Here is an 18,565-nt window from a genome sequence, read left to right on the forward strand (position 1 = left end):
TCCTCCGCTTCCTCCTGGGTCTTTCCCTTGAGACCAATCAGACTCTCCTACGAGGCCTGCTGACACAGACAGGAAGTCGCTCACAGACCAATCAGGAGACAGTCCAGTACATCAAGGAGAGGATCAGTGAGGATGTGTCTCCAGAGAAAAGCATCAATCTGTTCCACTGTCTGAATGAACTGAATGATGGTTCTCTAGTGGAGGAGATCCAACAGTCCCTTAGATCAGGAAGTCTCTCCACAGATGAACTGTCTCCTGCTCAGTGGTCAGCTCTGGTCTTCATCTTACTGTCATCAGAAGAAGATCTGGAGGTGTTTGACCTGAAGAAATACTCTGCTTCAGAGGAGGCTCTTCTGAGGCTGCTGCCAGTGGTCAAAGCCTCCAACAAAGTTCTGTAAGTACAGAGAGAGTTAATTCATGCATCAGAACTTAAATATGCTGCCATCTTTTATACTTACTGCTTCTTCTTCATCCCTCTCTTCAGACTGAGTGTCTGTAACCTCTCAGAGAGAAGCTGTGACGCTCTGTCCTCAGTTCTCAGCTCCCAGTCCTCTAGTCTGAGAGAGCTGGATCTGAGTAACAACCACCTGCAGGATTCAGGAGTGAAGCTGCTTTCTGCTGGAGTGAAGAGTCCACATTGTAACCTGGAGACTCTCAGGTAAGATTAAGTTAGTTTGTCTTCAATGATGCGTCTAGGGAACTCTGGAACCAGAGGATCTAATCTTAGAGACAAAACATGGGGCTAAACATCCTTTTTGTGAATTAATATCTGTGTTTCCATCACATCACGAGAACCTTGTAGACAAGACATATTTACCACATAGTAGCTTGAAAATAGACCGTCTGAAACACAATGTTCTTTCACGATAAAACATCACATGTTCATCCTGTTGTTCCTGTTATTCAGGCTTTATGATGTCCTGTTTCATATAATGAATGAATTAAAAGCAGAGGTGGGAAGAGACTGAAGATTATAATGTGTGTCTCTACAGTGATGATCTGCTGAGTGATGGTTGATTATTTCTGATTTGATGAAGATTCATTCCACATTCACACTCACTTTGTTCTCTTTCTTTCTATGGAAGGAGTCAGAAGGATGATAGAGAAGCCTAACTTTGAATTTAACTAATAAACAACAATAAATATCCCTGCCTCATCCTGATATTAATACCACAGTAATTTCTGTAAACAGTAGAGCACAATAAACCTTGTTCTATGTAGAACAAAAATAATTGTAAACACTTTCATGTTTTTTCATGTTCTAACTGATCGTATTTTAGTCCAAACTCATCATCAGAGGATTCAATATGAATACAAATGTTATTTTTCTTGTTTATTGTTGTCTCTTCAGACTGAGTGGTTGTAACCTCTCAGAGAGAAGCTGTGACGCTCTGTCCTCAGTTCTCAGCTCCCAGTCCTCTAGTCTGAGAGAGCTGGATCTGAGTAACAACCACCTGCAGGATTCAGGAGTGAAGCTGCTGTCTGCTGGAGTGAAGAGTCCACACTGTGAACTGGAGACTCTCAGGTCAGGATTCAATTAAAGTCCACTTGGTGTCTTTATTTACATCCATGGTACATTTCTGACTTTCATAAGATTCTTTCTGCTTCCATGATTTAAATCAAATATGTATTTTCCAACTCTTTCCATACACTATGTTTATTTTCAATATATTGTAAATATTTTAGATTATAGAGTTAGTAGTAATGTTATCAGGTTGTTGATGTACATTAGTGGGTGTTTAGTTGTGACTGGAAACCAGTCAGTAACCATGTTAATGTGACCCATCTGTACCTGATAGTATCTTAGTACTGCAGTGTCCTTCCAGCCCTCACAGCTCCCTCAGATCATGTGACATGTGTCTTATTCTGTGTGTCTCTAGGCTGTCAGGCTGTCTGATCACAGAGGAAGGCTGTGCTTCTCTGGCCTCAGCTCTGAGCTCCAACCCCTCCCATCTGAGAGAGCTGGACCTGAGCTACAATCATCCAGGAGACTCAGGAGTGAAGCTGCTGTCTGCTGGACTGGAGGATCCTCACTGGAGACTGGAGACTCTCAGGTATGAAGAGGCTGCAGCCACAGACCATCAGTCTGGTAGAGGAGGTAGAGCTGGAAACCTTTTCTCTGTCCCACTGTCAGCCTGGTTAATAAGACCCTGACACACCAAGCTGACCTCAAACTACCAGAGACTCATCAAACTGTTTGTGTCCCACATGAGACCATCAACACAGACAAAAGTAGTGGGAAACAGTAGCCAGGATGAGCCTGAACAGGGAGGAAGGTGATGAAAACCTTGTTTCTTTGGAGCTTTGTCTTGTCTCCACGTTATAAGAGAGGACAGTGTCTCCTGACACGTTGACGGCATCATGGTGGGTTGATATGAGTCAACGTGGTCACGCTGCAGGTTTGTGGGCTCTTAACAACTCAAACAACATGTTTAGATGCTGGTCCTCTGCCTCCAGTGTGTGTTTGTCCTTTAGTCCAGACATTATTATTAAGAGACAAACAGTCAGAGAAACAATCTGTTCAAAGCGTCTTGATGGATCATCACAGGAGGAACGTTTGGTGTTTTAAAGGAGATCAGCTTCACCTGCTTTTGGTGCTTTGCACTGAGTGACGGTTCCCTGGATGATAAGAGTGGACTTGTTGAAGCTACAGGTAACAGTCGGCCACAGACGCTCAGTGAAGAACCAACAGCTGATGGTGGACCTGGAATTAGTATCAACTATATCGTAGAAACGAACAGAACATACCAAAAAAACCCTATCCAGATAAATGTTGCCATCCGGATGGAGTGAATGTGATTGTGGTTGGATGAAAAGTGTTTGGAGCGGCTAGGGGGTCGTATTAGGTTACTAGCAAATGAGGAACTAACTTATGGACATTAATAGAATTATTAATAATCACTAAGATACTTCTCAGAATGAATAAATAACGGGGCACCACCCTGAGCTAACAAGGACTAATAACCAATACTATAAATCAAGTCTCATAATTGATATTTACTCCTTGAGAGTGAAGATGTTGGAAGGAGTTAAGTTCGAGCACTGGCGATGTATGTCAACGGTCACCACCATATAAATGCACAAGTAAACACAGGAAAACGGTTCTTTAAAGTATAACAGGGTTTATTAACTCACAGGAACACCGATCAAGATCACCTATAACTGCAACCAACAATCCCCATAACACTTATTTTAAACCTACTCACTAAACAAGCTGTGTGTGTGTGTGTGTGTGTGTGTGTGTGTGTGTGTGTGTGAGCACAGAGGGGGGTGAGAGAGAGAGGGGGGAAGACGAGGGGGGTGCAGGGAAGGAACGGCGGTGCGGTTGCGCGCAACAACAAGCGGAGTGCCGGTTATCACACTAGGGGGCGAGCGAGAGCAGCGGGGCGGAAGTGAGACCGTTAAATCAAACCACCGAGGAAGACGGGAACGTTAAACAGTGTAATACGACTACTGGACGCGAGGGGCGAGCGAGAGCGAGATGCAGGAAGTGTTCCACGTATTAAAGCAGGGGGGTCCAGACAGAAAAATATGTGAAAGGTTGAGCCGCTCACTAAAGTTAAGGTATATCACCTCTAGTGTATTAACAGTAATACAAATCAATCAATCAAATGTAGGTAAATTATGCTTGATAATTGAATAAACTTAAAGAAAAAAACTGCATAAATCACATGTCTGCATTAATGGGTTTTCATTTTTTTTACAAAAAGGGTTGGCAGCTCATCCTCAGATTGCTTCTTCGTCAGGATGGGGACCCCCTTCACAGCCCTGTATAAAGAGGGAAGGCTTTATTTAACCTACTTATGCAAATAATTTATCAGCTAACGTGTTTTAGAAAATGTTATCAACTTTAATTGACTGCATTTATTAAGTAATTGGGCTTTTGAACACATGAATACTGTGTAATATATTTGAACTCGCCTACAATGGGAACAGGGTTGCACTTAATGGGAGCAGTGATGCTGCTCTGGACTGAAGGACGGCTGGCAGGTCACGAGTAAGTTTGCTGGTTGAGATGTGAAGGACATCACAGAGATGGCTGTCGCTCATTTTGGTTCTCAATCTGCTTTTGTTCAGAGTTAACAGAGAAAATGTTTGCTCGCATGTGTATGTTGTGCCAAACAGACTGGTCATTCTTTTTGCGTGGCGTCGCATCAGAGGAAACTTGGCCTTTTCCAAGCTCCGGTAGAAGTCGGGTAGGGAGAGGAGCTCCATCTCGATGAGTTCTAATTGCAGACTCTCTTCCACTTCTTCTGCATCCAGCAGGAAGGGAGTTGAGAACAGCTTGATTTCTTTCTCAATGACAGAAACATCTTGGAAGCGCTGATTGAATTGTGTCATAAGAGTTGTGATCACAGAAACATATTTCCCCTTTTTAGCAGAGAGGTCGGGCTTTGGATGAGCACGTTTGATTTCGGACAGCGTAGGGAAGTGCGCAAGGTTGAAGTTGCGTAGTTGTGTCTCAAAAAGATGAAGCTTCGCACAGAAAGTTGTGGTACAAGCTGGTCTTTGCCTTGTAGGCTCTTGTTCAGTGAGTTCAGATGACCAGTAAGATCAACTAGAAAGGCAATAAGGGAATAAAACCGCTTCAGCACGGAGCCGCGACTAAGCCAGCGCACGTCACAATGATAGAGTACGTCCCCGTATTCAGCATCGACATCAGATAGGAAAGCCTAATTCTCTGTGGTAGAGCCCTCGTGCTCGAATTATGTTGACAGTTTTCACAACTGTGGTCATCACATCGCCAAGCTGGACTGTCTTGGCACAGAGAGCTTCTTGGTGGATGATACAGTGCAATTTTACAGCCTCGCCTCCACTCTCTGGCACCTTGGCGCACACCATAGATGCCATTCCTTTGGGCTCGCCTGTCATAGCGGGAGCCCCGTCCGTTGCAACTCCACACAGCTCGTCCCATTTAAGTTCCATCTTGTCAATTGCACCTGACGCGGCTTCAAAAATGTCCTCACCCGTTGTTGTGCCCTTTAGACTCCGAAGATCAAGCAGCTCCTCCGTGATGCAAAAGTCATCGTCAACTCCCCGCAAAGAAATGAACAGTTGTTCGGCATCTGTTGCATCTTTCATCACATGCAATGGAGTAAAAGTCAAAAGCACAAGCTTTATGTGACACTTGATTCTGTATGTTAGCTGACAAGTCTTCCATTCAACGCACAATTGTGTTTGTGGACATGCTCACGTTGTTGAATTCCTGCATCTTTTCCGGGCACATTATTCCAGCGACTTTAATGAGGCACTGTTTAACCAAGTCAGCGTCTGAGAAAGCTTTCCCGCGGCGCGCTATGAGTTGAGCTACCTCATAGCTAGCTATTGTAGCGTTTTCTTGTGTGTTGTTAGCAGGGTAAAAGTACTGTTGTTGAGCCTGCAGGTTAGCTGCCATGTGCTGGACTTTGTCCTCTCGCTCAGCAGCAGTGTAGGACGTGACGGTCGGATGCTTGGTTTCGTAGTGTCGTCGTACATTGGACTCTTTCATCACTGCAACCGTTTCATTGCAAATCAAACAGACACACTTCTCCTTGACTTCTTGTCCTTCTTCTTCTCCTGAAATGTTCTGCATTCACTTGCTATCTTGCGTTTCTTTGCTTCTGCCATTTTGTCGTCGCGGAAATTTTTTATTTGAAACATTTTTTTTGTGCAAAAGCTGCATTAGGACTGCAGCTAGTGAGTAGCTCCACCTACTGGTCAAACTAAGAACTACAATACAGTCAAGGGCAAGTTTCATGTCAGGAATCAGGAAACATTTATTAGCCAAAATATGTCAAATATACAAGGAATTTGTCTTGCCGGTTAGTGCGCGACAGTAGACAGACAAGACAACAGTGCACAAGTAATAAAATAAAGTGGAATGAAATGCTAATGCAATGGGTTAGTAGAATAAGGCTAAGGCTATGGGTTAGTATAAAACAAGGGAATAAAGTTAAAAAAATTTAAATATTAAAAAGTTAAATAGAAAAATATTAAGCATAAAAGTGCACTAACGAACAAGTAACAGACAAGAGACAAAGTGACAAACGACAAAGTGATTAATTGCAGTTAAAGTGGCATGTGCAGTATGAGGGGGAGTGACCGGTGGAGTGTTAGTCAGGCAGTGGGGGGCCGGCTCTGTTGATGAGCCCGACTGCCGACGGGAAGAAACTTTTGGTGTGGCGGGAGGTCGTAGTCCTGATGGACCTCAGCCTCTTGCCAGATGGAAGGGGCACAAACAGTTTTTGTCCAGGGTGGGAGGGGTCGGCTACGATCTTTTTAGCTCGCTTCAGAGACCTGGAAGCGAACAAGTCCTGCAGGGACGGCAGATTGCAGCCAATCACCCTCTCTGCGGAGCGGAGGACACGCTGCAGCCTGCCCTTGTCCTTGGCTGTGGCTGCAGCGTACCAGACGGTGACGGAGGAGCAGAGGATGGACTCGATGATGGCTGTGTAGAAGTGGACCATCATCGTCTTTGGCAGGTTGAATTTCTTCAGCTGCCTCAGGAAGAACAACCTCTGCTGAGCCTTCTTGGTGATGGAGCTGATGTTCAGCTCCCACTTGAGGTCCTGGGTGATGATGGAGCCCAGGAAACGGAAGGAATCCACAATAGTGACGGGGGAGTCACACAGGGTGATGTGTGTGTGATGTCCACCTACTGGTCAAACTAAGAACTACAATACAGTCAAGGGCAAGTTTCATGTGTGGGCCACATTCCATTCTATTTTTATAATTTGCTGCGGGCCAATAAAAAATGGATCCCGGGCCGCAGTTGGCCCGCGGGCCGTACTTTGGACACCCCTGTATTAAAGCAACGAGGAAGACGACAGTTGCACTGCTATGGCAACGCTATCTGTTGCTAGGGACTACGGCTTGGACGAAGGAGGGGGGGGATACTTAGACGCGGCGCAAGGAGATTCTGTCCCGCGACCAGCGGAACGTAGATCAGCAACGTGAATCAGGATGGTCGGATCCATGTGTGTGCAGTTACAGAACCAACGATGTGGCTGGCGATACGAAATGAAACCACAGGCAAACGGATCTCACGGCGGAGACCCAGGAAAAGAAAAGAAAATAAGGAACTATTCTGACCATGAGACATCATTCAACAGCGTAACACAGTCGGCGCTTTCACTCTCTTACAGCAAACGTATCACAGCATCAGATCAACAGGGGACATTACGACATTTGCAGGTACACATTCAAACATAAATCAAAGGTAACGGATTCGTTGATCCGGACTCTATCGCACCACGTTATGACTGAACAAATCAAATAAACATCAAGTTCATATCAACACGCTAAATTAGTCTGCCCAGAAAACAAGTGTTACTGTTTGATGGCCGTTGGTCATCAGCGTCCAGCTGACTGAGGACAGTTGAGCTCCGCGTAGGAAAACTCAGTGGATGAAGGCGATTTCGGCCGTGGGGTCCGAAATTCTCGTTGGGAACAGAGGCGGCGGGGGGTCAGAGAGCAGCTGTCTCTCCGGTCCTCTGGAGTCAACAGGAATGAAATCAAAAGGGAAAAGAAAGCGGGACGTAGTGGAGCGCGAGTCTTGAGTTCGTCCAGCGAGATTAAGACTGAAACTTGGGAATTGGAGGGAAAGAAAAGAAACCAAACAACGTTGTGTTGTCTCGATCTGTCACTAACGGGAAGTCAGGCGAAAGAGATCGATCCTTTGGCGCAATCTCTTCCTATGAACTTGAGGTCCATAAATAAATGTCACTGTCCTCGGCCAATGGGAGCGCTCGGTGTTCTTTGGTACGTCCTCTTTTTATGGCCAAGGGGGTCTGGAGAGCTGCAGGGGTCCTGTTATCAGCCCCTGGCATCAGGCCACGGGGGACCCCTATATGTTTGTGTTCTTCCTTTGTCCTCAGTGAAGAAACACGTGGTGAGGTTCATTAGCAGGGTGGAGGCCCAACACAAGTATGAACATTTAGCATCCAGACACCCGATTGGTTTTCTCCGCCATGCGCCTGCAGATCAGAGCGACGGCGGGTGTGAAAAGTGGTCGGTGGAAGGATTCTTTGTCAGAAGCCACAAGCCGATCTCAGTTGGTATTTAGCGACATGGACCCTCCTCCTCCTCCTCATGCAGATTCCATGTAACGTTACATGAGGACCTTCATGACCATGAGTTTGTTGTTTTCTACCTTTATGGAGAATCTGCCACAACACAGCGACTTGCAAGTAGCGCAGCGCCTTAAATAAAGTCACGTGTGTCTTTATGCGGCTTTAGAAATGAACACAAAGGGATTCTGTATTTGCTCATAAAGTCTGAAAAACGGCTTATTTGGCCGATGTTTTGATAAGCGACCGAAGCCAGTTCAGTGTTTCCATCATTATAACAGGGGTGCCCCCCCATGAAGTAGTACAACGGGGAGACACTGCAGTCCACCTGATCAATGGGACAACGTGGACGTCCTCCGACTCGCCGCATTCAGCCTCACTGGAAAATGGCTTCTGCTTTTATGTGTTACAGTTGTGTGATAAAGTGTTTGCTGCCTTCCTGATTCCTCATTTCTTTCATGTTCAGGCATGAAAATCCCTCACCTTTTTTTGGGGGGGGGTATGGCAGCAAATCACTGTCAAAATTCCAGAGCGCAAATCAGGTTGATGCGCGTAAATCAAACATCCGCGAGCAAATAAATAAATAAATAAATAAATATCTCTCGTGAGACGGACTTTTGAACGTGAACTTCGTTGCTCGCGAGGAGAATCTCTGCTCGCTCTCGATGGAATTTTCTACGCGGTCGCTGTTGTTCTTTCTGACAGTAAGGGGGCGGAGCCAGTCACCATGGTCTCTACACCTGATTGGTTACAAACCCCGTCTTTGGATTGGCTGGAGTGATGCATTCACACAACTATAGAAGCCCATTTCCGCACTGAAGAAAGGGGATAGAAAGTCTAAATTACGAGATAAAACGTTGTGAAAACACAAACGCCACCTTTATGTAACCGTAGTGGAGCGTAGATGACAACCAGCTACAAGCATCATTTACCATCATTACCGGCACATTAAGACCGATGCGTCCAGCTCGCAGACCGGCTGGTGATTTGCCGCCATAGCAGTCAAACGTTTGGCGTCGGGGCGGGTGGATGGGGGGGTGGGGAGGTGGAGATAGTGCTTTCAGGGTCCGATGGATGCTGCGAGGTGCGTCCGCTCCCGCCGCCCCCCTCGCCATCCACGCCTTAAATCTTCGGCTGCTTTTAGAATAACTTATTTCCCCGTTAAGATGGTTCAGCTGCTGTAGAGAAAAGGGCGCCGTCTCTCGCTCTTTAATCTCATGAAGTGCTCGGCGAGAACGACAGCTTTGTTTCTCCGACGCGCCCTGAATGCAGCTCCATATCTCACGCGATTGAGCGTCGCTCAGCATCTCGCCGTCGTAGACGAACTTTGGCGTGTTTGGCAGAGCGCCTTGAGCGCCGTGTACAACCAGTATGGATCAACCGATTAACCAATTGATCCATATATATAAGGCGCTCCGGATTATAAAACACTGTCGCTTCGTGAGGAAATTAAAGCCTTTTAAGTGCTCCTTGGAGTGCGGACAATGCGGTATGTTGACTTTAATACTACAAGAGGGCGCCGCGTTTGTTAAACAACGACAGGCGGACAAGAGCAGCCGTTTCCAGTGAGAGCCGTATTGTTTTATTAATCTGTTCGTTTAAATTGTTTGTGCTTCATCAATTAATGTTTCACATAACTAATGTGCCGCATCATAAATATTTCTATATTAATTTCAAACTTTTCAAAATTGAAAATTAAAAACGTTTTATTTATTTACTGTAAATAACCTCACGCGGCCCACCGGGGGGCCGCGGCCCACACTTTGGGAATCAATGTCTTAAACTATTTACTCCACAGCATGAACATCATCATTGTTCATCAGGATTTAAGACTTCATAAAAACCTTTTTCCACCAGAAGATGAACATTATCTATGGAGCCAGAAGATCTAATCTAAGAGACTAAACTAGGGACAAAAATCTGTTTATGTTTCCATCACATCATCGGATCCTTGTGGAACCAACACGTCTGATACGGAGGGAATTAAAACACAATGTTGGCTCACGATAAATCATCACAGGGTCGTCCTATTAATCCTCTTATTCATTCTGTGTGATGTTATTTTAATATGGTTCATTGAGGGAAATGGGAAAATCAGAGGTGTAAAAGAGACTGAAACTTGGATTTCTGGCGCTTCAGTGACAATCTGCTTGGAGTTTGATGGTTGCTCATTTAAGGTGTAGATGGTAACTGACATTAAATTAGCAAATAAAGATCCTTTTTAATCACTTTCCTTTTTTAGTAGTCTATTCTACACTAGTACTTGTATAAACACTTAACTGGTTTCATATAAAATAGGATTTCATTTTAACAGCAATGTTATTTTTCTTGTTGATTGTTGTCTCTTCAGACTGAGTGTCTGTAACCTCTCAGAGAGAAGCTGTGACGCTCTGTCCTCAGTCCTCAGCTCCCAGTCCTCTAGTCTGAGAGAGCTGGATCTGAGTAACAACCACCTGCAGGATTCAGGAGTGAAGCTGCTTTCTGCTGGACTGAAGAGTCCACACTGTGAACTGGAGACTCTCAGGTCAGGATTCAATTAAAGTCCACTTGGTGTCTTTATTTATATCCATGGTACATTTCTGACGTTCATAAGATTCTTTCTGCTTGCATGATTTAAATCAAATATGTATTTTCCAACTATTTCCATAAAATGTGTTTATTTTCAATATAATGTAAATATTTGACATTATGGAGTTAGTGGTAATGTTATAAGGTTGTTGATGTACATTAGTGGGTGTTTAGTTGTGACTGGAAACCAGTCAGTAACCATGTTAACATGACCCCTCTGTACCTGATAGTATCTCAGTACTGCAGTGACCTTCCAGCCCTCACAGCTCCCTCACATCATGTGACATGTGTCTTATTCTGTGTGTCTGCAGGCTGTCAGGCTGTCTGATCACAGAGGAAGGCTGTGCTTCTCTGGTCTCGGCTCTGAGCTCCAACCCCTCCCATCTGAGAGAGCTGGACCTGAGCTACAATCATCCAGGAGACTCAGGAGTGAAGCTGCTGTCTGCTGGACTGGAGGACCCTCACTGGAGACTGGAGACTCTCAGGTATGAAGAGGCTGCAGCCACAGACCATCAGTCTGGTAGAGGAGGTAGAGCTGGAAACCTTTTCTCTGTCCCACTGTCAGCCTGGTTAATAAGACCCTGACACACCAAGCTGACCTCAAACTACCAGAGACTCATCCAACTGTTTGTGTCCCACATGAGACCATGAACGCAGACAGAAGTAGTGAGGATCAGTAGCCAGGATGAGCCTGAACAGGGAGGAAGGTGATGAAAGCCTTGTTTCTCTGGAGCTTTGTCTTGTCTCCACGTTATAAGAGAGGACAGTGTCTCCTGACACGTTGACGGCATCATGGTGGGTTGATATGAGTCAACGTGGTCACGCTGCAGGTTTGTGGGCTCTTAACAACTCAAACAACACTTGGATGTTTAGATGCTGGTCCTCTGCCTCCAGTGTGTGTTTGTCCTTTAGTCCAGACATTATTATTAAGAGACAAACAGTCAGAGAAACAATCTGTTCAAAGCGTCTTGATGGATCATCACAGGAGGAACGTTTGGTGTTTTAAAGGAGTTCAGCTTCACCTGCTTTTGGTGCTTTGCACTGAGAGATGGTTCCCTGGATGATAAGAGTGGACTTGTTGAAGCTACAGGTGACAGTCGGCCACAGACGCTCAGTGAAGAACCAACAGCTGATGGTGGACCTGGAATTAGTATCAACTATATCGTAGAAATGAACAGAACATACCAAAAAAAACATCCAGATAAATGTTGCCATCCGGATGGAGTGAATGTGATTGTGGTTGGATGAGAAGTGTTGTGAGCGGCTAGGGGGTCGTATTAGTTTACTAGCAAATGAGGAACTAACTTATGGACATTAATAGAATTATTAATAATCACTAAGATACTTCTCAGAATGAATAAATAACGGGGCACCACCCTGAGCTAACAGGGACCAATAACCAATACTATAAATCAAGTCTCATAATTGATATTCACTCCTTGAGAGTGAAGATGTTGGAAGGAGTTAAGTTCGAGCACTGGCGATGTATGTCAACGGTCACCACCATATAAATGCACAAGTAAACACAGGAAAACGGTTCTTTAAAGTATAACAGGGTTTATTAACTCACAGGAACACCGATCAAGATCACCTATAACTGCAACCAACAATCCCCATAACACTTATTTTAAACCTACTCACTAAACAAGCAATCAAAACCAGAGTGTGTGCGTGTGCGTGTGCGTGTGCGTGTGCGTGTGTGTGTGTGTGTGTGTGTGTGAGCACAGAGGGGGGTGAGAGAGAGAGAGAGGGGGGGAGACGAGGGGGGTGCAGGGAAGGACGGCGGTGGGGTTGCGCGCAACAACAAGCGGAGTGCCGGTTATCACACTAGGGGGCGAGCGAGAGCAGCGGGGCAGAAGTGAGACCGTTAAATCAAACCACCGAGGAAGACGGGAACGTTAAACAGTGTAATACGACTACTGGACGCGAGGGGTGAGCGAGAGCGAGATGCAGGAAGTGTTCCACGTATTAAAGCAGGAGGGTCCAAACTTTTTTCACTGAGGGCCATAGACAGAAAAATATGCGAAAGGTTGAGCCGCTCACTAAAGTTAAGGTATATCACCTCTAGTGTATTAACAGTAATACAAATCAATCAATCAAATGTAGGTCAATTATGCTTGATAATTTATTATACTTACAGAAAAAACTGCATAAATCACATGTCTCCATGTTGCATGATCTCACGGCGGAGACCCGGGAAAAGAAAAGAAAATAAGGAACTATTCTGACCATGAGACATCATTCAACAGCGTAACACAGTCGGCGCTTTCACTCTCTTACAGCAAACGTATCACAGCATCAGATCAACAGGGGACATTACGACATTTGCAGGTACACATTCAAACATAAATCAAAGGTAGCGGATTCGTTGATCCGGACTCTATCGTACCACGTTATGACTGAACAAATCAAATAAACATCAAGTTTATATCAACACGCTAAATTAGTCTGCCCAGAAAACCCGTGTTACTGTTTGATGGGCGTTGGTCATCAGCTTCCAGCTGACTGAGGACAGTTGAGCTCCGCGTAGGGAAACTCAGTGGATGAAGGCGATTTCGGCCGTGGGGTCCGAACTTCTCGCTGGGAACAGAGGCGGCGGGGGGTCAGAGAGCAGCTGTCTCTCCGGTCCTCTGGAGTCAACAGGAATGAAATCAAAAGGGAAAAGGAAGCGGGACGTAGTGGAGTCTTGAGTTCGTCCAGCGAGATTAAGACTGAAACTTGGGAATTGGAGGGAAAGAAAAGAAACCAAACAACGTTGTGTTGTCTCGATCTGTCACTAACGGGCAGTCAGGCGAAAGAGATCGATCCTTTGGCGCAATCTCTTCTTATGAACTTGAGGTCCAGGTTACAGGCCAGTGACTTTCTATTCAGAATGTTGGTCCCTGGGACAAAACCAGCTGAAAACCCCTAGAGGGGAAACATCCTTCTCACCTTTTTCACCCGTGACCCGTTTTCATGCCTGCATGTCACACTTAAATGTTTCAGATCATCAAACTAATGTAAATATTAGACACAGATAACGCAAGTAAACACAAAATGCAGTTTGTATCATTAAGGGGAGAAAAGAATCCAAACCTAAATGGCCCTGTGTGAAAAAGTGATGAAAACATAAATGAAGTGAGGTTCATCACATCTTTGGAAAGCCCAGTTCCATTTCTCCAGCCACAGCCGTTCTCAATCTAGAAATCACTTAAATAGGAGCTGCCTGACAAAGTGAAGTAGACCACAAGATCCTCACAAGCGAGACATCAGGCTGCGATCCAAAGACATTCAGGAACAAATGAGGAACAAAGTCATTGAGATCCATCAGTGTGGAAAAGGTGACAAAGCCATTTGTAAAGTTTTGGGACTCCAGCGAACCACAGGGAGAGACATTGTCCACAAATGGGGACAACATGGAAACATGCACATTGTGTGAACACTGAATGATCTGTATCTGCTTTATCTTTATGAAACAGTTTAATGTGAATGTTCCTTTGCACACGTCCCATGAAGCTTGATCTGTAGCATGACGTCATTTCTCCCGTTTGAATTCACATCTGGTGAAAGTACAGTGACAGGTCCATTTCTTATTTGTTATCCATTCATCTTCTTCATGAATATATTCCAGCACCTCGTCGCTGTGTGACGCCTGACTGACAGTCTGTGGTCGTCTGTAAGTAGTGGTAGAAGAAGAAGAGGTGCTCCATGTGGACATGAAGGACAAAGCTGTGTGTGAGAGTGATGTAATGTCCATGTCTCCATGCTGCTCTGACCCCCCTCCTCCTTTCAGGGTGGAGCCTGATGGAGTCCGATGGTTGAGACCAGGTCTGAGGAAGTGTAAGTGTGCTTTGATTCATGAAGATTCAACCATCTTCACACTGTGACATCACTCATTCACCTCTGTGACGTCATCATCAACGTGTCAGTAGATGAACACATGATTAATAACTGCAGCTGTATTGTGTCTTGTTCTCTCATCAGATTCCTGTGAACTCACAATCGACACAAACACAGTAAACAAACAACTCAAACTGTCTGACAACAACAGGAAGGTGACACGTGTGAAGGAGGATCAGTCACATCCTGATCATCCAGACAGATTTGACTGCTGTTATCAGCTGCTGTGTAGAACTGGTCTGACTGGTCGCTGTTACTGGGAGGTCGAGTGGAGAGGAGGAGTTTATGTATCAGTGTGTTACAGAGGAATCAGGAGGAAAGGAGACAGTTATGACTGTGTGTTTGGATACAATGATCAGTCCTGGAGTCTGAGATGCTCTAATGGAGGTTACTATGTCCGTCACAATGAGACAGTAACACGCAACACCTCCTCCTCCTTCTCCTCCTCCTCCTCCTTCTCCTCCTCCTCTGGTAGAGTAGCAGTGTATGTGGACTGTCCTGCTGGCTCTCTGTCCTTCTACAGAGTCTCCTCTGACACACTGATCCACCTCCACACCTTCAGCACCACATTCACTGAACCTCTTTATCCTGGGTTCAGTTTCTGGTCTGGTTCCTCAGTGTCTCTGTGTCCTCTTCAGGAGGGAGAGTCTCCTCCTGGTGGAGAACCTTCCTCTCTGCTCACCACATAGTTCAGTCTGTACAGCTGATGGTGGTTCATGTGGGTGTAGATGCAGGTGGAGCAGGTGAGGGGTACCTGAGCTGGTCTGGACTCTGGGGGGTCCACAGCTCTCTGGGACTCAGATGGAAGTGTGAAAGAGCTCAGCTTAATGCTGCTGTGCTCCTTCAATCAATAGATGATCATTTAGATATTGGCTCCTAATTAGGCTTTAATCTTCATCTGTATGTGTTCAAGAAGACATTTTATAAGACGCTCTTTCATCTGTCCCCCCATATGAGACAAATGTGTCCTTATGTGTGTGTGCGCTTCATCAGCAATAATAAAAACAAGGTGAAGAAGGAAAATATGAACGTGTAATTCTTTTTGAGCCCATTTTAACTTCAAATCTTTCTAAATCTGTTGAGTGAAATCAAATCTAATTTCACATAATCAGGTTTGTTTTGAACAAGAAGCTTTTTAATGGTTCAGCAAACCTCTCAAGGAAATATTGAATATGCGTTACTTGTGTTTTTATTCCCCATAATGTCATTTACAACATTTACTCCATGTGTTACTTTAACAGAAATACAATTGTTTGGCTCTAATGTTAATAAATGACTTTTATTGGAAACAACTGTACATGTTTAAACAGGCCATCAAATAAAGATGCTTTCAACACGCTGTATTATTTCTTTTGACATGAAATACTCTGATCCTTTTTAAAGATGCTGTACTATTGACTTTTGTACTATTTCCTCCATAATATCTGTATTTATTCTACAGCCCTGTTGCTGTGTCAATAGCACAGAGGAAACATTGGTGGTGCAGCATGTTGAAGAAGGAAGTGAGTAAATAAAGAAATGAGTAATGAATAAGTTACTTTATTAACCTTATTAACCTTCACGCAGAGCCGTCTCACAACAACACAAACTACTGAGCTCGCTACTTCAGGTGCAACTTGAAGCTTTCATTCTGCACCAAATATCACACTTAAGTCACCAACAAAAACACACAAAGCACAAGCACACATTTGATAACAGGGTGGAGTTTATCTCCTCACAAAGTGGAGTATTGAAAGTGTTAAATGGGATTTCCCGCCAAAATAAAAGACAAACAGCAGCAGCATTGCCACTAAATGCAATAAAACCCGCGTTGTGCAGCGTGGACAGAAAGAGGAACGGCTTTAACTTTCCATCTCTTAATAACATGGTTATTGTGGCTGAAAGAAATGATTACAATAAAGTACATCCTCATTCTGCTCTAAAGCAGGTGTGTCAAACTCATCGTAGGTCACTTTGATCTCCAGCCATGTCCAGGGCTGATATGAAGGTCCAAGGTGATTCTATGTGGACGTTTCTCCAGGTTTCATGGCTCGGCTTGACCTCCTCACGCACAAACGCATGAGGACCGTCACCGACTACTTCCTGGCTCCCTGATGGGAAGCTTCCGGATGCTGGTTGGCAACGTTCTTGAAGAGTTAAAGGTAACTGACCTTTAAAGGCCGACTAACCTGTGAGATCCATCTCTCATGGATATGTAGGTGTCACGGTGTGGTTCACTTCCTGTTGTATTTTGTAGTTTTCTGCCACTCGTGTCCCCGGGTAACTTCACTTCCTGCCTTGTCCCGTCATCCCCTGTGATTGTCTAATAGTTTCCACCTGTGTCCAATCACCTGCACCTCCCTTGTGTATTTAAGCCGTGTGTCTCCTGTGTCACTTGTCGCGTCATTGTCTTTCGTCTCACATGTTGCCTGCTGTTTTTCCTCCCGGTTCCTGTGTTTTTGGATCTAGTAATTATTAAAGTCTTTTGTGTTTCCTGACAACTCTGCGTTTGAGTCCTGCCTTCCACCCCCAACCCTGACAGTAGGTCTGTGCATCCTGCTGCTCCTTCACTGCACTATATTCTGTAGTGATGCTTTTACATTGATTATCCAACTTGATGTAATGCCTTTGGTACATCTGCTCATCCAGATGTGCAATGGCAGGGAAAGGCCAATCTATGGATGTAAACCAAAGTCGGTGTCTGGTGAGGCTGTGGTGCAGAACTTCAGCCTGTGCATCACGGCTCAGCTAACCGGCTCTCTGCTGTTTCCTGTCAATAAGCATCCAAACTGAAAGAACTCATTCCCCATGTGGGCCTGAGTTCCACAGTGAGTCCGTGCATCTGAAGCTCAGTCAATCAGCAAGTGTGACATGTGGGGAACAAAGAAGTTAGTGACAATACTACAGGCAGCCTGAATGTAGAACTTCTGGATGATCCTCCTTCCTCCAGCACATGAAGCAGCTGCAGAGTTACAAACATGAGTGTGAAAGGAAGGCCACACGTGTGCCTGTTTGCTGTGAAGGAGAGATGTTCAGGCCAGGAGATAACGTACAATATGGGGATTCTTGTTGGCCGTGGCGACCAATGGTGCCTTTATGTTCCCTTTTATTCCCCATATGTGTGTTTTTACAAGTTAACCGGCCCTTAAAGTCCCAGTAAAAGTGAAGCAGAGCCATTTGACCTTCTGGATTTAGCTGCTCCAACAGCAGAAGATGCTTTGGGTGCATTTTGTGTCAATCATGTGAGTTAGAAAGTATTCTTCTTTCACACAGCGAGACGCTACATGTGGCTCATTGGGAGAATACAGTAGTACACGACTGTCTCACATTCACTTTATACTTCTCCACACTGGAGGACAAACACAAGCTGATGGCGTGTTTCTACCCGTCAGAGGACACTTCTGTCTTTTCAGGGTGTCTCAGAAAAAGTCAAAAATCTCAAAGCTTCTCCTGGCAATGGAGAAAGGATCTCTTGGAAGAAGGAAAATCTCTTGAGGAGATTGAGATTGAAGGCATCTACCAGATTTATGAACTTTATTGGTTATTTTAAAAATGGTTACAAAGAGAATTACAGGAAGATAAATTTAACAACCAAGCAGTGTGACGGGGTGAGTGTGCTCATCAAACATGCTTTTCTCAGATGAAGTGGAACCAGACGTCCAAGAATTGGAGACGAATTGGAGATGATGAAGATCGAGACGATGACGACGATGATGTTGATGAAGATGGAAATGGTGAAACGTCTCATCTTGTCCATGGATTAAGAGCTATGTAATGAACATGTGGTCTTCTAGTGTCCATTAGTACAACATGTGAGATTGGACACTGGAGCATACATACCAGACCATACTGGAGAAGATGGTGCTTCTCTGTCAAGCCATCGTTGGTAACATCAGAATAATGAAGTGAATTCTTATTCAGCTCCACCATGAGATGTTTTGTTGAGGGACACATGAGTGAAGGGCGACAGGGAGAAAGAGTTTAACTGTGATCTTCATTCTTCTTACAGTCCCTGAGACAGAAGGGACATGTGGTGGGACATGTCGTCTTCTGTTGACACTCATTGGCTGAGAGTTTGGAAGCCAAACAGA

At 44.9% G+C, this 18,565-nt stretch overlaps 1 protein-coding gene and 1 long non-coding RNA gene across 2 annotated transcripts in view; one reads left to right on the forward strand and one right to left on the reverse strand.

The window, feature by feature from the left end:
- LOC144390454 (uncharacterized) overlaps positions 1–15,831 on the forward strand; it is a 78,016-nt gene extending 62,185 nt beyond the window's left edge. Inside the window, exons 12-13 of the mRNA XM_078096951.1 lie at positions 10,399–10,572; positions 10,928–15,831. Of these exons, the coding sequence (XP_077953077.1) occupies positions 10,399–10,572; positions 10,928–11,201 (448 nt within the window). The 3' untranslated portion in view covers positions 11,202–15,831. The remainder of the gene's footprint in view (positions 1–10,398; positions 10,573–10,927) is intronic.
- Positions 1–18,565, reverse strand: part of LOC144390376 (uncharacterized) — a 345,224-nt gene that overhangs the window by 251,890 nt on the left and 74,769 nt on the right. The window lies entirely within an intron of this gene.

This window comes from Gasterosteus aculeatus, chromosome 21 (genome assembly GCF_964276395.1).
Source record: "Gasterosteus aculeatus chromosome 21, fGasAcu3.hap1.1, whole genome shotgun sequence".
In the NCBI taxonomy this organism is placed as follows: domain Eukaryota; kingdom Metazoa; phylum Chordata; class Actinopteri; order Perciformes; family Gasterosteidae; genus Gasterosteus; species Gasterosteus aculeatus.